The following is a 22,552-nucleotide window of genomic DNA, read 5'->3' as shown; positions in this document are numbered from 1 at the left end:
GCCTCCTTGCATCATCCCTTTTGCTTCTTTCCCTGACCCCTGACATGGTGGCAGAATGGGGCCCAGCTAAGCATTCCCATTTAAGGTCTAATCCGCCTGGCTATTTTTAACCCTCCATCCTCGATTTCCATCCTTTGTACCCAAATGTGGAACAAAGGATGAGCCATCCTTCCCTGAGCCCCTCTGTGCAGAGAGGCCACCCTCCACTCAGGCATTGACCCCACAGATTTCTTGGTGTGACAAACGTGCTGAATAAAAGACCACAGCCCCATCCCCAGTACCGTGGGCAAGGGGATGGAGCAGCAGAGCCAGCAGTGTCTCCTCACACAGGACGTTTGCCCCAGCTGTACAGCTGGCTGCTTCCTCTGGTGCATCCTCCCTGCACTCCAGCCCTCTGCATTCTGTCTGCTGTCCTGGGAGTGCAGTGCTCTCACTGGGCGCGGCTTGCACGGCTCTCCCCATTCCTGCTGCGGAAAAGGGAATGCGAGAGCAAGGTACAAATACCCACAAAGATTAGCACTTGCACAGCACTCTGCCCCGGGAGAAAGCCTTGAGTGTCACCCACAGCCCGCATTCCCTTTCTCTCCACGCTCCAGCTGCCGCTCCCGTTTCCAGCCTGGGTTCACAATGTCCACAGCCAACACTTTCATTTAATTTCATTCCATTCCTCCCTCCACCCCCATTCCCCTCTTGAAAGAGAGAAAATAATAGTGCCTTTGTTGGGCTGCTGCGGTGTAGGCACCAGGCAAGGAGCCGCATGGGTTACAGGGCTGCAGCCTGGATTACAGCATTCCTGCACCTTCGGCTTCAGGGAAGTCAATCCTGCACCCCATGCCATGTGAAGGGACCTGGGCTTGCTGACATCCATAGAAAATAGCTAAACAAAAAATCCTCTACACCCACACTGCTGACTTCACCTGCTATTATGTAAATTAATAGGTCCTCGAGATCAGTTTCTGTACAGATATATACAAAAACAAAATAGCTTTGTATTTACATCATTAAGTTAATTAGGCTCTGTAAAAAAAAGAGAACAGCTTTCCAAATTAGTGGCATATGTACAGACAGCAGAGGTGGGCTCATGTCCCTGGCGCGGTCACATTGACAGTGTAATGTACACCAACCATCGCCCCAGCCCTGTACAGGCCGGGAACCAGGCATGAGTAGCAAAAGGATCCTGCTCCGGGCTTTTCTGCTCTTCGGGACCCAGCAGGGAACAGTGCTTGTTTCTTGTGAGGCACACAGGTACCAGAGGGTCAATCCGTGTAATGTACACTACCAGCACTCTGTGGATCCCATGGGGGACATGAGACCAGCACAGATCTCATGTTCAAGTCAGTGGATGCTCTGCATGGCTTCTCCCAGGCACTCCTCAATAGCGCACACCCACACCGGTGCGAGGCTGGTCCAGCCCCGAGAGGCCAAGTCCTTTGGAGAGCCCTGGCGTGAGTGGACGGACCGAGCCCCAGGTCACACGATGCTGGCCAGTTCTGTGTTGTCCGACTCCGAGCTGCTGTTGCTCTCCTCCCTGGAGGCAAAGGGTTGGGAAGGAGGCATGGAGTGAGCCATGGAGTGAGCCCTCAGCCCTGCCTCCGAGCAGACCCCTGTCTTGAAGCAGAGGAGCCTCCAAAGGGCTCACAAGGCATGGCCCTGCCTCAGAGTCCCCAGATGAGTTTTCTTTAGCAACTGGGGCGGGTTCCCCATTGATCACAAACACTTCACACGATCTCTTTGGAAGCTGGGATTGGGAGAACAAGCCAGCTCTTCCCTCACCCCACCACCCACGGGTCCTGGAGGATTCCAGGGCAAGTCATAGGGTGTCCAAACCAGTCTGGGCCTGATCCTGCCCACACACACCCTGCTGGCATGCCTTGCTTGCTACCTCCGTCGCACAAGTTGATACTCACCGTAAATCCTGCAGGGCTTTCTTGTTTTTCCTCCGCTTCTCCTCATCAATGGGGTACAGCTTGAACAGGAGCAGGCCCACCAGGATCAGCCCCACAGGCACAGCCGACACCAGCATCTTCAGGGTGACGTTCACTTCCCTGGGCTGTGAGCAGCCCCGGGTCTGGTACCCTGCAAAGCTGCAGACAGAAGGGAAAACTGGGATTGTGGGAGGTGAACCTGCCCCTGCAGGACAAGGTTTGGAGCCACAGCTGGATTTAGACCACTCTACCTCCCCCCGCAGCCTTGGGAAGTGGAGATGCAGAGGTGCAAGACTTGCCTGCCTCCCTGCCCCTTGGCTCCTGAGCAAGAACTCACTCTAAACTGAGTGTGGAGATGCCCAGGGAGACCCCAGAGGTAAACTTGGTGAAGAAGACATAGAAGGAGAAGAAGATGGCTTCATGGCCATGGGAGTCAGGGTGCTGCAGCTTGAAATCATCTATGACGTCTGGGAGCATGGACCTGTGCAGAGAACAGAATGGTGAACACTAGGACTGAGCAAACAAAGCATCTCCTCTCCCTGCTGAGAGGATTCCTCTCCAAGAGCCCCATCTTGGGCTGAAAACGTGGCAAAAAATGGGTGACTAACCACTCTGGCAGGCCCTAAAAGCACCTTGCTCATCTCTCAGGGTGCAGTGCTGAGAGTGCCAGGACCTCACACTCACCAGGGCAGGAGGAAGGCAGCCGCAACGCTGATCCCAGCTGCAACAGCCACAATGTAGGTGATGATGAGGTTACTGTCCAGGAGGACCACCATGATGAGGAAGGGGATGGCAGACTGGATAGGGGACAGAAACCAGGTTGGCATCAGCACTGCCTGACCCAGATCCCCACCCTTTTCCCTTCTCTCCTGTGCATACCAGCCCTCCAGCCCAGGGATGGCCAGGGAAGCTGTGGTGCAGCCTTCCTCCCAGGGCCTCACAGCACCCATTCCTGACGGCTTGGCCACATCCATGGCAGCACAAGTATCAGGATGAAGGACAGGCACCGAATCACCATTAGCACCAGTCCCTGACCAGCTGTCCTCTGAAGAGCACAGCTCTGCTCAGCCTATGTGGGAAAGAAACACCATTCTCATGTGCACCTCTGCGCTCGAGGGGATCCACTCACCGAGATGCCCACATAGACAGCTGTCTTCTTCCCAAAGCGGGTGAGAAACCACTGCCAGAGGGGAATGGTCAAGGTGGCTGAGAGCTATGGGAAGATAAAGAAGTCATGGTGTCACTTGCTGGCCAGGCTCTTCTCTGGGGAAAAAGCTCTTCCCAGCAAGGAGCAGCTCCTGGGCACAGCCTCCTCCATCAACTTTTCCAGCACCTCCAATTTCCACACACTCCTGGGGCTGGCACACAGCCTGCTCCTGCCCTCACACCTCATCCTTCATCTGCCTCCACTCCCAGGAAGGAGAGCTTGCAATTGGAGCAGGTGTGTGGGGCCACCTCCTCCCCCAGAGTGGAGCAGCCTGGCACCACCATCCTCGGGGCACTCAGGAGCTGCCAGCAACCTGCCCGAACAGGGGGAGGGCCCGACCTCATCCTTAGTGCCTGGAAGGGACCTGATCTTATCCCTGCTGCCTGCACACAGTGTGGCCAAGAGCTCCGTAGGGGCTCTCAGGGATGAGGCAAGCTGGAAGGCGTTCTCAAGGAGCTGTTTTGCTCCATCTTCCTGATAGTAAACACGGATTCTTTTCTTGAGGTGGGGTGGAAGGGAGATAAGTGGCAGGATTTGGACAGAAGGCCCCCACGGCTCCTGGTGTCCCTCCCCATCTCTGCCTGCTTTCACACAGGAACAAAGGCCTTGCTGTTCCTGCCAACCCACCCGGCTTTCACAGGACATTTGGCAGCTCCTTCTCCCTCCCACTCTCCCAGAGGACCTTCGATCAGCGTCCCCGTGGTAGACTGTCGTAGCCCCACAACCACCCTTCCCCACACCCCCAGGGTGCCCATCACATATCAGCTCCTGGGGAAGACCTAGGTATCCTATGGTGTGCAGCCGAGCCCAGTCCTGGCCCCAAGACGCTCCAGGACATGGTCATACCCACCATGATGGCCAGAAGGATGTTCTGGAACTCGTTGCGGAAGCCCAGGGTGTAGGTGCAGAAGAGGGCAAAGTTCCCCTCCAGCAGCTGTGGAGGAGGCAGACAGCGGTTAGGGGGTAAGCAGGCACTCAGCTGTCCCAGAGGGACGCGCTCCTCCTCACAAGGCTGTGCCCAAAGTGCGAGCAGGAGAAGAAAGCAGCCATTCACTGACCCAGGGAGAGGTACGAGGCCACGTCCTTCCTCTGCCTGGGGCAGCTGCAGCTCTTTGCACTGCCACCTCACACGCTCCCAGCCTGTTGGGACTTTGTGTGGGCCCTATGCCGCTCACCCCCCAGCCATCTCCAACCTGCGCCACTGCTGTTCCCACTCCCCCATCCTCCAGCCCGGCCGTGCTTACCATGAAGGCCAGCGAAGTGAAGAGGAAGCCAGCGATGAGCTTGATGTAGGCACCATGGTTCATCACCAGCTTCAGCCCATGGAAGAAGGAGACAGGCGTGTCCGAATGAAGCTCAGAGGACTCTGGAGAGGAGCAGAGCAAATCAGCCCATCGTTAGATCCACTGAAACAGCACCCTTGGCACAAGGGGTGCAGCAGAGACTTGTGCCTGCTGCCAAATACCCTGCCCAGGCCCCAGCCCACCTACAGCATCACGCCCCAGGGGAGTTGGGCAATGCCTGTGGGGACCTCCCTGTCCTCCCCACAGAGGATGGTCTGCCTGATTTGCCTGGAATAAGCAGAGCGAGGGAAGGACAGAAGCTACTGGACTTCGGATATCACCTCACCTCAGGATGACCTGGTTGGCACCAGAATAGAACCTTGGTCAGCCCAAACTGCAAGATAACATTTATCTCTGACAGTGTAAAGCAGAGAGCTAAGTCCTCAGGGCTGCCCCATAATGATCCCTGGAGATGCTCTGGTCTCCTGCCCACAAAGCTGCCCTTCTGCAGCATCTTCCCCAGACCCACATCACAGCTCTACCTGCCCCTTTCCTCTGGGACTTGACCCACAAATGAGAGGCTGAGAGCTCAGCCAGGCTCCTGGGGAGCCACTGGCAGGAGCCACTGTATTTCTATGAGTTTGGAGTGTTTCATCATATCTGAAGCCTCACCTCTCTTCTCCCGCACGCCTACTGACAGGATCACAGCACAGAGGATGTAGAGTCCCCCAATGACCCCCGCAGCAATCATGTAGGCATTTCTCTGCGTAAGAGAGGGGAGCAGTGAGGAAGGGTCTCGTCCCAGGTGCTGGCTTGGTCAGAAAGGCAAGGAGAGTGTGGCGGGGGCTGCCTGCAGCTCCCCTCGACTTACTGTGTCTGTGAGCGACCCAGTGTCACGGGTCATGTTGAGCTCCTCCATGGCTACCGAGGAGTTGGTCTTGCCAATGAAGGGGGGGCTCTCGATGCAGGGAGTAATCACTGTGCCCACGATCTGGCCCTGGATGGCGGTACCCAGCACGGTGCCCAGCACTTCCACTGTCATTCCTGAAGAGAGAAGCCAGAGGGACTGAGCATAGCCCTTGGGCACCCAGGGCATGGGTGCAAAGCCCTACTCCAGAGCAGAGCCTCCCCAGCTGTAGCTCCCTGCTTTTCCCCAGAAGGGATGAGCCAGCCCAAGTCCCTTCCAGCTCTCTCCAAATCACTAAGTGATAAAGCTGCAGGGAAAGAGACTGCTGTGGAAACTGAGGCAAGGAGACAGTCCAAGAGTTGGTCATGCTGCTCCCACTGCTGTGTGACACAGCAGGAAAAAAGACTTGGGAGCTCAGATTCCCCATTGTCCGCTCTAGGCACCTGGCTGTAACAGGGATCACCTCTCCATCAGGCCAGCTCTTGCTAGACTACTCAAGGATGTCTGTTGGAAGAGCTAGGAAAGAGGAACAGAGCTGAGCCAGCTGCAATTCAAGTCCTGAATGATGTTCAACCTCATGGACAGTGTCTGATCAAACGAGTCCTCCCAGCCAGGCGTCTGGAGGAGGACCATGCCCCAGTGAGAGCTGCAGCAAAGGAGCTGAGCATTGGCTGCTCCCAGGCCACAGCGAGGAAAGAAAGGAAATGCTCTTACGGTAGGCAGTAGCTGAGTCCCGCTCGCTCTGCTCTCTGCTGATGAACATGGTCAGCGCCGAGTAGGGCACATGGAAGCACTGCAGGAACACAAGGAGAATTAGCTCAGGGACAGTGTGACATCCCATAGGATCTGGGGCAGGGGGGAACCTGCCCCTCTGCGTAGCTCAGCAAGGTGAAGGCAGGGATTCATCCTCTCCATCCTTCACCTACCACTCTTGATGCATGCACAGCCCAACTCACCGTCACGAGGGTCTGGAAGATGCAGTAGAAGACAAGGTACCACATCACTTGTCCTCTGGAGATGTCCGGCACAAACCAGATAAGGAAGTAAGAGATGACAGCAAATGGGGTAGAGAAGATAATCCTTTGGGGGAAGGACACAGTGTAAGCCTCACAGGCATGTAGCACCTGGGTAACAACTCCACCAGCCCAGCTTTCCCTGCTACCACATGTCCAGTGGTGTTCAGGCATCTGATTTTGGGGGCTCCTGAGCCACCCCAAGGTGGCCCACCCTGATCCAAGCCTTGGACAGGACGTGATTGCCAAAGAGGTGATTCAGACCAGGCCAAAGGCAGCAGCTCAGGTCTCATATGAGTGGTGGCAAAGAGAAGATTTGACTCAGGCTTCCAGGGAAGAACTTTATTTGCAGAACCAGACATCCTTGTTTTGATGGAAGTGATTGCTTCTGCCTTTGGCTTCCAACCCCAGCCCCCACCTCTCTTGTATGGTAGCACTGCTGTGTGTTCAGAGGGATGCAATCACCTCTCTCATTCCAGAAAGGGCTGGGGAGCAGCCAGGCAGCACAGCCCTATGGGTCCAGCAGCCAAATGCCTCTCCCCAGCTTGGCTTTGCTCTCAGTCCCACTGAGCCCTGGTCCCGGGGTCACCTCGGTTCTGCTGGCAGGAATGGGGCAAAGCAGCAGCCGGCTGGCTCCTTCTTCCACCCCTGCCTGGCTTCCTGGAGCTGCAGACACAGAGACATGGGATGCAAAGTGCAACAGAGGATCAGGGGGATTGCTCTAGTGTTGGGCCTTGGCAGGAGTCCCAGCAGGACCGGCCAGCGAGGACAATCACAGTGAGAAGGGACCCAGAGTATCTCTTCACTTCATCCAGTGCATCTAGCAGCCCCTGTACTGCTACAACTCAGACGGGGAACAGCTGTACCCTGCATGAACAGCCCAAGGACACCACCAGCACCCAGATCACCCCATCACTCAGAGGGACTTGGGGGGGAAATTTGCCCTCCTGGAGGAAAGTGAGCCAGGTGCTGAGGCTGCATCCACATCTGTTTAGGAGACTATTTTTCTTGGGGATTTGCAAGCACCCTGTGCTCCACAAACTACTGGAGAAAAGCTGCACCCTGGAACGAAGCCAGCAGAACCGGACACGGGACAGAGCCATGCAGGGCCAGGGCTGGCCCTTTGCCGCTCTGCTGCTAGGGTACAGGAAGAACTTTCGGCCTTTCTGTCCGTGCTGATGTACAGGATGCCAGGTTAAATTTAAGTTGGGAAGTGGGGGGGTGCGGGGGAGAGCAGGAAAGCAAATCTCCATGAATGGAGCGCCAGCGGCATTGCACAGGACCCAGCACATGCACATTTTCCATGCACATCACCCGGCAGGGGGAGGAGAGGGGCGAGCCAGCTCCAGCCACTCCTCTCCTGTGCGCTTATCACTGTGTGCATACGTGGAGCCAAGGGAAATTTTGAATGAGTCACTGCAACCGCGCAGTGGAACCACGTCACGCTTGCCGTGGGCGCCAGCATGCACGTCAGATGCACTGATCCCCTGCGAGCCCACTGGGACTGGGGCCTGAGCCCTGGCCAGGGCTGACAGCAGCTCTTGAGTGACTTGGAGTTACCTCTGACCAAGGCAGAGATGATTAAGGCACTCCGAGGAGGCTGAGGTGACGTGTTCGCCCGCTCATTGGCCACGTCGAGGTGGTGTGTTCCTTTGTCCCACAGCTCACACACCCCTTCCCAGCCTGCAGTTAACAGTTTCCAAACGGCTGTTACCCCAGTGAAGTAAGATCAAAGCCAAGGCTCTTCAATCACCAACACATCAAGGAAGTTTGGTCACCGGGAAGTCTGGGATGATCAAGGAAACGGGAATCTGCTCAGGGCTGGGGACAGAGCAAGGTCCCCAAGGCTGGGGGAGAGGAGGAAGCAGCCCGTGGATGAGCTGCTGGGACAAAACACGCCAAAAAGTGTTTCAAAGAAGAAAGAGCTGGAAGAGAGAGAGGTGAAAGCCCTTGAGGAAGGTAGTCTCTCCCCGCCAGGAGGCTGGAGCAGCCCCGAGCTTTGAGCTGGGGCCACTTTCAGCCAGCTGGGGCTCAGCCTCGCAGATCAAACCCTTCGGAGCCCAGCAGAAATTCTGGGCAATAAATCCTCCCATACAGGGAGGTTACACAGGGTCACCTCACGGATGCTGAGGGTTTGGGGTCAGGCAGCAGCCCCTGACACCACTCTGTAGCCACATCCTACAGCCACTCCTGTCGCTGTGGCTGACAGACCATGGGAGCCTGGAAGCTTTAAACTCAGCTCAACTTCGTTCAAACTGGACTCAGCCGGTTGCCCTTGAGCCATGCACAATAGCAGCAAGCTCCTTGCAGCCAGCTGCTCTGGCACTGTGAGGGGCCCAGCGCAAGTCAGAAGTTCTGGCTAATTTTAACAAAGCAGGAGCCGTTTGGAGGAATGTAGCAGCTCCATCCCCACCCCCTGCCTCAAGGGCCCACGATTACAGAGAGCAGAGCCACAGCAGTCATCCAAGCACACGGCCACCCCACAGCCTGGCCGCGCAGGCAGCCCTGTTCTAATCTCCAGACCCCAGACCCTGCCACATGTGTGGCTGCAGAGAAGCTATTTCAGGCCAAGTACGAAGCCTGGCTTTAACAACAGCCAACTGCCGCTGCCCAGAGCTATTCCAGGAAAGCCCGGAACCAGAGGGTATAATCTGTTGGGGAAAGGCCTACGTCCCTCTAATTCCACTCCCCCCACGCCCACCCCCTTTGCTGCATTGTATTTCAGCAATCCCACAGGCGCCTGGGACACAGGTTATTTTAGCGCAGGATATGCCACCATGTCTACACTTTGGCATTAGCACCCTGCAACATTCCATGTTCTCCACTGGGGCAGGTGTTAGTGGATGTCCTAAGTCTGTCCTGGGAGCAGGCATGAACCCTTTTGGGCTCCACAAGGACCATCTCATCTGCTCTGACTCCCTTTGGCATCCCTTTGCTCAGCTCCCAAGGGCAGCGGAAACGCCCACGTGCAGACACTCAGATCCATGACAGCTGTTTTCCTGCTAGGAGAGCATCCTCGTGACTGTCAGCCGGCACCCCACCACCACGCATCAACAGCGCACACACACCCATCCCTCCTCCCTACGCTGCAAAGCCACCTGCTCTGCTGGCAACATGGCCCTGCCACTGGCCAACACACAGCAGCTACCATGGGATCAAAGTCCAGCAGCTGAGCATGGCATCAGGGCAGCTACCAGAGGGGCTGGAGCCACTGCAGGTGCAACAACACGGGACAGCTGGGCCCAGCTTGTATGGGGACAGTTTGGGACCAGTCAGAACAACAGACACAGACTTGAAGCCCCAGCTGCTGGCAGCACCGTGAGCTGCTGGCAGCATCTGAGTGCAACAGGATGGCAGCACATCCTGCCCTGCAAACCTCATGCCAAAGGACACCCGAAGCTGACTGGAAGCACTATGACACATCAGGCAGGGAGGCAGGGATGCAGGGCGCTACAGGTGGCTCTTACCACGGTATCAGGCGGCCAAATCGGGTCCATGGTGTTTTGCTGATGAAGAAGCCCACCATGGGGTCCGTGATGGCATCCCAGGCTCGCCCCACAAACAGGATGATGGAGGCATAGAAAGGGTCCAGCTGAGGGAGGAAAACCTGGTGTCAGGACATGCAGACCCCCGTGTACCCCGCTGCCCTTCCAGAGCTCCTCAAGACCTTCCTGCAGCCCCGCTGCATCGGGAGCAGTGAAGGACCCCTCAGCCTCTCCCTACGGTCCAGCGGGATCCGCGGAACGCGACCCAGTCCCGCCCAGCGCTGCCCACAGCAACCCCCGCCGCCCCGGAGCCCCCCGGACCACCCACGGGGGCGGCCCCGGCCGGTGGGACAGTGCTGCGCGCCTGGGGACCCGCGGGTCCCGGCCGGGACCGGGGCTCCGGGAACCGCGGGCAGAGCGGCGCCGGGGTTCCGGGAACTGCTTCTGTTCCCGGTGCCGGTCCCAGCTCCGCTCCCGGTGCCCCTCCCGGTGTCGCCCGTACCTGCGCCACGTCCAGGAGGTAGATCTGGAGGAAGAAGCCGATGGCGCAGCCCGTGATCTGGTACGGGGCCCCCCCGACAGCGTAGCACAGTTTGCTGCACACCGATAGCCGCTCCCGGCCCTCCTGCACGCGGGAACGGCGTCAGCGCAGCCCCCGGTCGTCTTCACACATTCCGCCCCCCCCCCCCCCCCCCCCCCCGGAGCTCACCTCGCCCCGGGGTTGCCGGCAATAGCCCCCTCGATCCCTCTCGTTTCCCTGCCCCGGGGCTGCAGCAATAGCCCCCCGGTACCCCATTCCCCCGCCCCGCGGCTCCCGGCAAGATCCCTCCGGTACCCCCCAGCTCACCCTGCCCCGGGGCTGCCGGCAGGAGCCCACTCAAACCCCGGCACCTCGCCCCGGGGTTGCCGGCAATAGCCAGTCAGGTCCCCCTCGTTCCAACCGCCCCGGGGCTGCCGGCGAAGCCCTCGAACCCTCCGTCTCCCCGCCCCGGACTGCCGGTAATAGCCCCCCGGTACGCCGTTCCCCCCGCCCCGGGGCTACCAGCGGAGCCCCCTGGCTCACCCTGCGGCGGGGCTGGCGGCAGGCGGCCGGCAGGAGCCCCCCGGCCCGGGGCCGCTCGGCGCCGCCGCCCCCAGCCATGCCGATGAATGGAGCCGCGCCGCTGCCCGCTCGGGCCTTGTACCGGCCCCGCCCCGCCCCACCGCCCCGGGACCGCCCCGGGACCGCCCCCGCCCGCCCGGCGGGCACTGCCCGTCCCCAAGGCTCCTCTATTCCCGACCCGGCATCCTTGCATCCCCCATCCCTCGTCTCCCGTCTCTCCATCCTCACCCCTCATCCCTCCATTCCCTCATCCTCATCCCTCTCCCCCCTCTCTATCCTTCATCCCTCCATCACCACCTCTCATCCTTATCCTCTCAACCTCTCATCCCTCCCTTCCTCTACCCCTCACCCCCTATTCCTCTCTCTATGCTTCATCTCTCCATCACCATCTCCCACCCTCATTCCTTCAACCTCTCACTCCTCCCTTCTAGTACCCCTCATCCCCCCACTCCAACCCTTCCCTCCATCCCAGCCCTTCATCCCTTCCTGCATCCTCTCATCCCTCCATCCCTCCCCTGGTGCCCCCACCGATGGCAGCAGTGGAGTGAACACAGTGTGGCCCTACAAGGGGACAAGGCTGGAAGAGGCACCGTCCTGTGGGTTCGCAGGGGCACCAGCCAGTGAGGGATGGGACCAAAGACTAATATAACCCTGCTCTTACCCTTCTCCACGTAAGCCCATCGAGGGGGCGAGGGGGCCGAAGTGAAGAAGAACCCCCGGCTGCTGCACAACAGCTTTAGTGGGTGATGGTAGCTCCCAGGCCCTGGCACCCCTCCCTGAGCCACCTGTGGTGTCCCCCATGCCAGACAGCCCCTTGGACACTGGTCCCAGCACCCCTCGCTGTGCCGGGTGTTGCGCTCGGCTCAGGCCACCAGGCTTCAAAGATCATCCTGAGATGGGGCTGAACAGCAGGGCTGAGCCAGCACGGCCAGCGTGGCACCCAAAACCATCGCCTGATTGCCACTTGGAGCTGGACTTGGAGCTGCCCTTGCATAGGGACAGGCAGGGACGATGGGCAGGGAGGGTGGGCAGCAGGCACTGAGCAGTGACCTGGGATGCAGCAGAGCCCGAGTGGGCACAGGGGATGAGCAAAGCAGGTGGCCCTGGCATGGAGCAAAGGCACCACAGCTCCAGGCACTCCTCGGTTTCGAGAGCACTGGGCTGGTGTCACTGTTGATTCACGATTTCCGGCCCCTCGTACAGTGTGTGCGGGGGTTTCAGCAGCACTGCTGTGCGTCACAGCCCCATGCCTGGCCCCACATGCCTGGTCCCACAGGTTGCTCAGGGAAGCCACCTGCCAGGGAAGGGGTTTGTGTGAGGCTCCGGGCTGCCCAAATTTATTCAGTGACACAAAATACCTTGAAGCAAGAGGGAAGCGAGGTGTGGGCATTGCTGCTCGCCCATCCGGTTTGGCAAGGACCTCCCTCATGCTCCTTGCCCGCTGTGCCATGCTGGCTTGGGTGCACTGGCACCCACGGTCAACACCCCGGTGTGAGCTGGAAAGCCCCCAGCATCCCCAGAAGGAAGGAGCCTTGCGTCGGGGATGGATCTCTATGTCTGCTGTCACACTTGTGTGACGAGTTGGCTGGGCTCTGCCTTCCCTGGGCATTGCACCTCAGGACACCAGTACAAACATTGTGTCCTGCACTGCAATGAGCAGCAAAAAGTGGGTCTCGGTTTGGGGATCTCTGCTGCCTCCTGCACTGGGTGGCCATGAGGAGTGTGCAGCCACACCATGTGGCTATGGGTGGCTCACTGCTGGCTCTAGATGCTGGCATGAGCAGAGCCCTGGACACCCTCTTGTTGGGGATGACCCCGTCCCCAGGCAGTATCAGTGCAGCTGCTGGGGACACCCACTGGGTTTGTTCCCCTGCCTGAGCCCAGTCCTGAGCCGCCACAAAGCACAGGCTTGGGTACGCCAGATCACTCTGCTCCCCTAACACATGGAACCAAGAATCCACAGCGGAGGTGTATTTGGGTCAACACCCTCCAGGTTCAGTGTGGGGCTCCTGCTCTATGCCTCAGTTTCCCTCTCCACAGAAAAGGTTTCTTGCCCCAGAGCAGCAAAGACTCCCGTGGTGGCACCTTCATGCACTGGAGTAATCTTGAACTCCCCATTTTGTCTGGCCCAGCACCATTACTCTGCTCTCTTTGTCCTCGAGGCTCCCCTGCTCCTGATGCTTTTGGCATTCCTGTCCTTGAGCAGAGCACTAAGGAGCTGCCTCCTGGGCAAACACAGTTATTGGGGAACAATGAGCGGTCTTTTGTGCCGGAGATTGTGCAGAAAGACTACAGACAGGTGTAGCCCGGCCTTAAGAGGAAGCAGAAAGACCAAGATTTCCCCAGTTTAGGAGGATTTTCTCCCCCAAACCTGGAATTGCAGTTTCCAGTGGGGGAATTTTAGACCTTCCTCCCAAGCAGGTGCTCTGGGGGATCCTCACATGAATAAATGAGCCTCCAAGGGCTGATCGCAGTGGAGATGCTGGTGCAGAAGCTCCTGTCAGGCTTGGGGTCCCCAGGGACCCATAGGTGGTTGAGGCTGGGCCACACACAGGGTCACCCTTGGCACCAGGATCAGCTCAGAGCAATAGTCTTGCAGGCCAAACCAGAGCTCAACATCCATCTGATGGTGATGTGCCACCCCAGCCTCCACATCTGACCTGGGGACACCTTCAGCCTCTGGGGATGACTCTTCAGAGGCTGGGTCCCAAATGCTGACCCTGGGGACATGGTTTAGCCCTGGGGACAGGGATAGGGATGGGGGCTGCACCAGTAGGTGATGGTTCTGCCATCCTGCCTGTCACCCATGCCTCCCTGCTGTTGCAGATCCCGCACAGCCTCGAGCAGGAACTGAGCAAGCGTGAATGTACCCGAAACCGGAGACCCCTGCCAGACTGGGCTAGCCACGGGGGCAAACAGCTGTGAGGGGCAAACAGCCGTGGGGGTAAACAGCAGTGAGGGGGTCCCAGAGCTGCTGGAGGACTGCGGGACAGCTTTGATGCAGCTCCCGGGCTCAGGGATAACTTTGCCAACACACCACAGAGATTCTCGGGGGGGCAGGGCATTTCCTGGTGTCAGGCAGGATGTGCCAGTGGCAAGATGGGTCTGGGGGCTGAAGAGGCAGCAGGGCTGGAGCTGATGGTGCATTTTCCTCCCCATTCTCTGGACTTCACTGGCTGCACCCCAGGGAGCTGGGGCTGGTGTGACCCTGGGCTGTGAGTGCCGTCCTGTGCCCATGGCCAGGCAGTGTTTCCTGGTGCTCCCAAACCCTGCAGGGACATGGGCAGGCGTTTTGCAAGAGCCCAGCCAGCACATGCAGCCGCTGCCCGACAGCTTCACAAGGACAAAGGGGATGCATTGCATGGCAGCTGCCCTATGCTGCCCAAACTTGCCTCACGTGGGACCCAGAGAGGCATGTCACGAGGCTGAGTGGGACGAGATGGGGCTTGGGGATGTGTTGGCATGGGGCCTGACAGCCTCTGCTGTCCCTGGGGACCTGGGATCCCTGTGGGGATGCAGGGTGGCTTAAAGGTTGCTACCACAGCAGGATGGGGACAGCTGTTGGCAGAGCCCAGCTCAGGATGCCCCTGGACACCTGTCAGGCTCGGGGTGGCCTTGCAGGGAAGCACCTCGGGGCAGGAGCTTCAAAGTCCAGCCCTGCTGTCAGTGGGGATCCAAAGGGCACAGTGGCCCTGGGAACTGCCTTGTGTCATGTGCCAGAGCTGTGCCAGCAGCCAGCTGGGCCTCAGCAGCTCCCACAGAGCTGTGCCAATGCCAGAGGCATGCGTGTAGTGCTAGCTGTGGAGCTGTGCCAGGGCCCTGTGATGGGGATATGATGAGGTGCCCACCTGGCCCATGGGCAACCCCTGGACCCATCACCCACAGTGCTGCAGCCCCCGGGGCTTTCACCCACGTAACCCTCTCCAGCAGTGCTTTCACACTCTCAAAGCATCCAGAGCTCCTTGAAGCTAGCACAAGCTCCTGCCTCACCCTGGGAAAAGCTGGAAAGGTCCCTGAGGCCGGCAGAAAAGGGGAAGGAGACGTGGCTGAGAGTGATAGGTTGCAGGAGCCCTTGCTCCGGTGCCTGAGGATGTGTTGCTGTTGGAGCAGGCGGCTTGGGGCAGTGCCAGCTGTGTCCCCAGCTGTGATGCTTCATCCCTGCTGACCCCAGCAGTGCTGGGGCAGGACGAGACTCTGCAGCCCCTGTGGCAGCTCAGCCCCTGCCCTCAATGCCAACAGGGCAATTTGTTTCCTAAAGAGAAGGAGAGGGCTTCACCCGTGCTTCCCGAGGAGGGCAAAGGGCTGGGAGCTGCCCTAGGGCAGGAGGAATGTGGCTGGGGTGGTTGGGGATCAGGAGCAGCGCTGAGACCAGAGACCAAGGGAGCACCTGTGCCGGCTCCCGGGACTGTGGGGGTCCCAGAGCTCCTGCTCCAGCCCTGCGGGCAGGACTGGGCTGCTCAAGGTGTCTCTGGACGGGTCACGAGGGCGGGCAGGGTGCTGTGGCCATCGCGGGAACCCCACGGCACTCTTGAAGCCACAGGACCAGGCTCCAGACCCTCCGGCGCTGAGCCAGACGCGCGAGGCTGGCAAAGCTTCGCGAGCTCCGCAGCGCCCCGCGCCGCGTCGGAGCGACCCGGGGGCCGGGGACACCGCTGCCCCCCCCGCTGCCCCCTCGCGGCTACCAGCCGGGACCAGCAGGGGGCGCCCCGAGACAGCGGCGGAGCCCGGGGGGCGGTACCAGGCGGTGTGGGGTTGCGTGGGCGTGGGCTGTACTGGGATGTACTGGGCAGCGCTGGGATGTACTGGGATGTCCTAAGAAGCGCTGGGATGTCCTTGGCAGCGCTGGGATGTGCTGCTTCCTGCGAGGTCGGGGTGGGCTGGACTCGTCCTGGCTGTGCTGGTCCATGCTGAGAAGCACTGGTCTGTACTGGGCAGCGTTGGTCTACACTGGTCTGTGCTGGTCCATGCAGGATCATGCTGGGCTGTGCTGGAAAGGGCTGGGCTGTGCTATGCTGAGCTGTACTGGTCCCTGGGGGATCATGCTGAGCTGGGCTGCACTAGGCTGTGCTGGTGCTGGACGAGGGCAGATTTCTCCCCTCCCTTCAGGGCTGCTGCTGCAACCTCGGGATGCAGCCCCCAGACTCTCAGCTCCCAATGCCGCTGGCTGGGGCAGATCCTGCAGTCCTGACCGCGCTGGGAGGGTGCTGGGGCTAAAGTGGGTTGGTGTGCGCTGCTGGAGAGAGTCTGCTTATCCAGGGTGGGCTTTGAAACGACACACATGTGTGTAATGATGCCATGGTCATGAGTGCATGAGGTGAAACCCTCACTGTGTTTTCACATTTATTGCTGTTCCTGAAGGCCCTTGGTGGTGGTGAGGGGCAGCATCCTGCTGGGCTCACCATGGACTCGAGGGCACAATGCATCTCAGCCCCCCAGGCTGGATGTGCCAGGCACTGCACGGGCATAGCTGAGTTTGGGCAATGACGGTGGGGCAAAGAACTGGTGGGGGGAGCTGCGAGTGTGAGAGTGGCTCAGCTGCCTCCCACACCACCCCTGGGCTCCCTGGCAGCTTCCAGCCCCCTTTGGGGTGACATCACTGCAGCCATCGCACTGCCAGCGGGGTGTCCCCAGGAAGCAGCTGGTGCCTGTCCATGGCCCTTTCTCCATGCATGGACCACATTCCTTGTGTGGAGAGCAGAGTCCTGCTTCTCCCAGCACTGTTTTTCTGGCACTCCCATGATCCCTCCTTATTTTCACCACCTCTTTACTGGACTCAGTGTCTTTTGGAGGGGCAAAGCTCCCAGCTGGGCCTGTGAGGGCTTTGGAGTGAGTTGGGTGGCACACAGAGTGCACAAACGTTATGTGCTGGTACTGCTGGAGCCGCTCGCCTGCCTGCGTCTGCAGGGAAGGGCGATGGTGCTGCCCCTGTGAGGGCTTGGGAGCCTGAGGGGGAGAGGGGTCCCCCAGGCGGGGAGAAGAGCACCTCGGGGTGGTCTCTGGCAGCCGGCGCTGCCTCCCCGTGGCTTGTCCCCAGTCCTCGAGTTTGCTTTCCATCACACTCAGCCGAATGCCCCCAGCTGGTGGCTCAGCCTGGGTGCCCCCAGCCTAAGTCTTCCTTGCAGGAAAGTGGGTCCCGTAACCCCCGAACTTTCTGATGCGCTGAGGACGGCATCGGGAGCTGGCGGGATGCTCCGGGGGTTAGCGAGGGTCCCCCACCCCCGCACACGGGGTGGCTACTGGTTCATAGCCCACCAGCAACCCTGTTAGCAGCCCCGTCATCATCCCTATCAGCAGCCCCGTTACCATCAGCATTACCATCCCCGTTACCATCCTGATCAGCAGCCCTGTTACCATCAGCATTACCATCCCCGTTACCATCCTGATCAGCAGCCCTGTTACCATCAGCATTACCATCCCTGTTACCATCCTGATCAGCAGCCCTGTTACCATCAGCATTACCATCCCTGTTACCATCCTGATCAGCAGCCCTGTTACCATCAGCATTACCATCCCTGTTACCATCCTGATCAGCAGCCCTGCTAGCAGCCCCGTTAGCGTCCCCGACAGCGGGACTGGAACCCGGGAGCGCCGCAGCCCAACTTTCTCCGTGCCCCCGCCCCCATGCAAATTCAGCCCCGGCGATTGGCGGGCGGGCGGGGCGGCCAGGATATAAGAATGGGGTCCGGGGGGAAGGGGGAAACAATGCACCCGTGGCTACGAGTGCTGCTGCCGTCACCTCAGCGCCCGGTGGGGTGGGCGCACGGCAGTCCCCCGTTCCTGCATGGGGCTGGGGGCGCCCCTGTCCTGAGCGGCGCCGCAGATCAGGCGAGGGGCGCCCCGTTTTTCTCGCCGCCCCCGGGCTCTGCCGCCGCTCCCCCATGCAGAGATGGAGTTTGACTCATACCAACACTACTTCTATGACCACGACGCCCAGGAGGACTTCCACCGCTCCACGGCGCCGAGCGAGGACATCTGGAAGAAGTTCGAGCTGGTGCCCACGCCGCCGCTGTCCCCGCCGGGTGCCCCCGGGGCGGAGGAGCGGCCCGGCCGGCTCTGCCCGCCCGGGGAAGAGCCCGAGTACCTCATCGGGACGGGGCAGATCTTCGGGAATCTGAGCGCCTTCATCCTCAAGGACTGCATGTGGAGCGGGTTTTCGGCCCGGGAGAGGCTGGAGAAGGCGATGACGGAGAAGCTGTCGGCAGGCTCGCAGCGCGCCGCCCCGCACAAGCCGTGCTTCGCCCAGGATTTGGGGTTCGGCGGCTCCGCGAGCGACTGCGTGGATCCCGCCGCCGTCTTCCTCTGCCCGCTGGCCGAGAGCAAGCTCCCCGCGTCCTCGGGCTCCGAGGGTCAGAGTGATTCCGGTAAGGGATGGGGTGCGAGTCCCCAGCCCCTCCCGCCTGCGCAGCGCCTTTGTTGCGGCTCCCGCCCCGCGGACAAAGCGGGCTCGGCTGCCCCGCTCCCTCGGGACGCCCTGCGGCCCGCCGGGGATTGCGCGGGGCTCCTCGGGGGCTCCGGCCCGGTGGGCGCTCGGCGAGGGGGAGTTTGCGGCTCCCATGGGAAGTTGGGGATACGGGAGCACTGCGGCAGCTCGGCCGCGTCCTTGTCCCCGCGGGGCACCGAGTAGAACCCCCGGGGGCGACCCCGGTACGCAGGGGCCGCCGAAACCCCGTTTTCAGCCGCTGTTCACGGGCGCCCCGCAGTCTCTCGGCTCCGGGCTGCTCCTCCCGTCCCATTCCGCGGACCCGGTTCCCGGGGAAGCGCCGGGGCGGCCCCGCCGCGGTCTGACCCCGTTAACAAATCTGCCGGTGCAGCGACCTGCGCCGGTGAGTCACGGCGGGCACCGGGAATTAATGCCATTAGAAGCCGCCGGCGGAAAGCAGGGCGTGGGCGCTAAGAGGCTTAACCAGCCCGAGGGGTCCCGGTACGGCGGGGGGAGATGTCCCGGTGTAGGGGGGGGTCCCGGTGCGGGGTCCTGATGCAGGGGCAGAGGAGGTCCCGCTGTAGGAGGGGGTCCCGGTGCGTAGTGGGATCCCAGCACGAGGGGGGACGGGGGAGGGAGGTCCCGGTGTAAGAGTGGGTCCGGGTGAGTAGGGGGTGCCCCGGTGCCCTTGCTGCTGCGCCACGTGGGCGCCGAGCACAAAGCAACAGATTGCAAACAATGCAAGCGGGCGGGCGGCGCTGGCGGGCAGCGGGGCGGGCGGGACCCGCCGAGCGGCCAATGGGGCTCCGAGAGCGGCAGGGGGGCGTGTGTGTGTGTGCAGCGGCATCTGTGTATGTGCATGTACACGCACGCGGCTGAGACCGGCCGGATTGTGGCACTGATGATGCTGGTGTGGGGACAGCGAGTCCCATATCGTTGCCGCCCCCGCCTCCCCCCCATTATCTCTAGTGACTTGGGCTAGCTGGGCAAAGCCTTGGTGGGTGGGTGACTGGGTTGGGGGCTGCAAGCAAGATAGCGCCCTGGAGCCCAGCTCCTGCAGTCGCTGCTGGTGGGGTTTGAGTATTTCGGGGAACTTTTAGCAAACAGCTGGTTTTTTCCATAGTCTAAGAAAAAAAGTGGAAGCACGTTCCTAAAGTGCGAGCGATTGCAGGTGCACAGGAGCCAGGTCACCCTGCTGTCCCCAGGGCCAGCTTCATGCTACTGGGTTTATGATGGGTCAGGACAAACTGCAGCGACAACAGGCAGGGTGTTCTGCATCCATCAGTGCTTGCTTTGAGTCTGATGTTCGCTGCTCTGATAGCAACCCCCACTGGCTCCTTAGGATGCCTTTGAAGTTCACAGAGTCTGTTGGAGGGGCGCCTCCACCTCGCCCCAGCGCAGCGGGGGGTTGTCTCCTATCCCCGGGAAGCCTGGGCTGAATGGGGCTTATCACTTGTGAAAAGTAACAAGTCACTGCAGTGGGAAGCGGACTGCTCGGGGAACAAAGCGCAGCAAAGTGGCTTTGCAGTGCATGAGCAAACTTGTGCCATGGCTGTGGGGAGATCGTCTGGGGGCGGTGGGGAGCCCCAGCAGGGTGAAAAGGGGTGACAAGGGCTCCCAGCTGATGGTGATTTCTTTTTCTTACCATATCCCTTTTGAGCAGAAGGTGAGGAGATTGATGTGGTGACAGTGGAGAAGAGACAATCGCTCAGCCTGAGGAAGCCGGTCACCATCACGCTGCGTGCTGACCCCTTGGACCCCTGTATGAAACACTTCCATATCTCTGTCCACCAGCAGCAGCACAACTACGCTGCCCGCTCACCACCGGACACTTGTCCCCTGCCAGAGCCACCCCAGCAGGAGGAGGATGAGCCACCGAGAGCTGTGGAGCCAGCCCCTGCCATCACACTGCCTGAGCCTGGCTTGCCAAAAGCCGGCAGCAGCCCTGGTTCTGACAGCGAGGACATAGCCAAGAGGAAAAACCACAATTACCTGGAGCGCAAGAGGCGCAATGACTTGCGCTCACGCTTCCTGGCCCTGCGGGACCAGGTGCCCGGGCTTGCCAGCTGCCCCAAGACACCCAAAGTAGTGATCCTGAGCAAATCGTCCGAGTACCTGCAGTCGCTCCTCAGTGCTGAGAGGAGATTGGTGGCTGAGAAGCGGCAGCTGCGGCTGCAGCAGACCCAGCTGCTCAAACGGATGGCTCACCTCAAGGGTCACTAGCACCCAACATACCCCCCCACCCTGCTCCCCACCCCCAGCTCCCTCTCAATTTGCACATTTTTTTTTAATTTTTTGGTTGTTGAACTGTTGGCCCTACGGGGCTGGAGTGTGTGGCAGTGGATACGATGCCGCTCCTGGCTGCAGGAATGTGGCTGGCTTCTTGGCACCATGTGTTGCAAGATCTTCCCTGTCTCCCTGTGAAGCTTCACTGTGAAGCAGTCAATGACTGCTTCCATTTGTGGGCTCAACTCTTCTCCTCCCTGGCAGCCCCTGCCACCCCTCTCTGCAGTTTGTCACTGAGTGTTGCTGGGAGCTGCCCCTGAGGTGTCCATCTTGCCCTAAAACTCCTGGGCAACCATGGTCCACTTTGGCTGAGGGGAGCAAGTGGAAGCAGGCATGGAGAGCCCAGCATGGGGCTCTGCTCTGGATGGATCCCCGTGGAGATGGTGACAGCAGGGTTAGCAGCACCCTGTGGGTGATGCCCTGGCTCGGCTGGACCGTACCTCACTTTCTTACCACTTCATGCAGTAGCTTGTCTTGGATTTCATGTTCTAGAAACTGCTGCTGTAACTGCAAGTCTTATACTGGAGGCTGTGTTTTTATACTGTATTTTTGTACCACTTTTTGAGATGTATTGGTAAAGAACTTGCTTTTTTTATATATATATATAAACTTTTTGTTGGAGGGGGGGTTCCTGCTGTAGTGGAGGGCTCAATCCTGCTGCACTTTAGGGAGATCAGGAAGGGGCTGGCTCCTGCTGGACCCTTGAGCTGAGTCCTCGCAGAGGCCGGTTCCCCCTTGCAGCTCTCCAAACCACCTATTTGCAATAACGGGGGATTTTCCCCTTTCCCACCTTTGTGAGCATCCTTCTGACCCCTTTTCCCACCCTTGTGAGCGGACCTCTCCCCAGCAGTTGCTTTGAATTCCCAGCACAAGCCTTGAGCTTTGCAAGGAGCCTGGCTGGAGGGGCAGGTTGGGTGCATGGGGAGCTGTGCTGCCTTCGAGGCTTCCTCGTGCCTGTGCCAGCCTGCAGTGGGGTATGTGGGGTTCCCCTGTGGCCCTGCAGGACAGTACCCTCAGGTCCCTGCTGAGAACCGTTAGAGTTAACACTGTGGTCTGATTTAGCACTTTCTTCATTACCTCACACTTCATAAATAAATAAGTTTGCAATAGCCTGGTTTGGCTTTTTCTGTGCTGTGGGTTTCCGTGCATGTTCCTGGGGTGGCTGGCCTGCTTTCCCCCCATGTTTTGGAGTGTCCTGACTCTCGGGCACAAGTAGAAATCGATACATTTTGCAGCAGGGCTCGACTGCCTCACTGCAAGTGAGACTGAGCTCTTTGTCCTGGCTTTCTCCCAGCCATCGAAGCAGAAGTGGTCATGGTGATGAAGCCAGGGAAATGAATCACCTGGATTGTTTTTCCTCCTTTGAAGTGGCTTGGTTGGCAAGGAGGGGCAGAGAACCCACACGGGGCTTGGAGAAGGCTTTGGTGTAACTGTAAACCCTCCTAATGGGGTTTAGGGCAGTTGCCGTCCCGCAGGTCAGGGACGGAGCTGTGGTTGGCAGTAACCCTATAGGGAAGGGGGAATGCAGTTCACTTGCTTCAAGGAGCATTGCAGAGCTTTGTACACCCCAGATCTGCCAAGTGGATGAAATTATAGATGTGTGTGTGTGCTCCTTGCCTTCCCCGAACCTGACGCTTTTGTGTTTCCTTCATGCTGGCAGTGAAAGTCTCACTCTAAATGTGGGAGGGACGTGGGATCCTGTTACTGCCAAGGAGTTAGAAGAGAGGTACTGCTGCAGGAGGCTCAATCGCGTGGTGGAAGCTAGCCTTGGAAAACAATGGTTCTGCGCAGAAGCTCTTGAATACCTGCTCCCTTTGGTTTAGGCAGCATTTCATGCTTTCTGCGTGTTGCATCATGCTGAGTCAAAGTCTTTTTAGAACTGTATTAAAAGGTGCTCACAGCAACCACAGCTTAAACCTGGGGC

General features: G+C 59.6%; 2 protein-coding genes across 5 annotated transcripts; one reads left to right on the top strand and one right to left on the bottom strand.

Moving 5' to 3' along the window:
• Window positions 1–742: 742 nt before the first annotated feature.
• On the bottom strand, window positions 743–11,011 carry MFSD2A (MFSD2 lysolipid transporter A, lysophospholipid). Of its 4 annotated transcripts, none has more exons than XM_054086600.1 (14): window positions 10,884–11,011; window positions 10,323–10,445; window positions 9,803–9,927; window positions 6,279–6,402; window positions 6,037–6,115; window positions 5,287–5,459; window positions 5,088–5,178; window positions 4,377–4,498; window positions 3,983–4,066; window positions 3,055–3,138; window positions 2,610–2,722; window positions 2,263–2,406; window positions 1,908–2,084; window positions 749–1,528 (listed from the first exon to the last, which is right to left on the bottom strand). In XM_054086600.1, the coding sequence occupies exons 1-14, from the start codon at window positions 10,959–10,961 to the stop codon at window positions 1,471–1,473; spliced, it is 1,575 nt and encodes a 524-aa protein (XP_053942575.1). In that variant the 5' UTR covers window positions 10,962–11,011; the 3' UTR covers window positions 749–1,470. The 4 variants fall into 4 exon arrangements, with proteins under 4 accessions (XP_053942576.1, XP_053942575.1, XP_053942578.1 ...); XM_054086603.1 differs by lacking the exon at window positions 10,884–11,011 and adding an exon at window positions 6,801–7,001 and having other exon boundaries at window positions 10,323–10,337; XM_054086601.1 differs by lacking the exon at window positions 10,884–11,011 and having other exon boundaries at window positions 743–1,528; window positions 6,279–7,001; window positions 10,323–10,337.
• Window positions 11,012–17,224: 6,213 nt separating this feature from the next.
• On the top strand, window positions 17,225–21,705 carry MYCL (MYCL proto-oncogene, bHLH transcription factor). Its single transcript, XM_054086404.1, has 2 exons — window positions 17,225–18,283; window positions 20,006–21,705. The coding sequence occupies exons 1-2, from the start codon at window positions 17,809–17,811 to the stop codon at window positions 20,563–20,565; spliced, it is 1,035 nt and encodes a 344-aa protein (XP_053942379.1). The 5' UTR covers window positions 17,225–17,808; the 3' UTR covers window positions 20,566–21,705.
• Window positions 21,706–22,552: the final 847 nt, after the last annotated feature.

The sequence above is a fragment of the Cuculus canorus genome, chromosome 22 (assembly GCF_017976375.1).
Source record: "Cuculus canorus isolate bCucCan1 chromosome 22, bCucCan1.pri, whole genome shotgun sequence".
Classification (NCBI taxonomy): domain Eukaryota; kingdom Metazoa; phylum Chordata; class Aves; order Cuculiformes; family Cuculidae; genus Cuculus; species Cuculus canorus.
The sequence above is the reverse complement of the archived record's forward strand: the minus strand, read 5'-3'. Positions and strand labels throughout refer to the sequence as shown.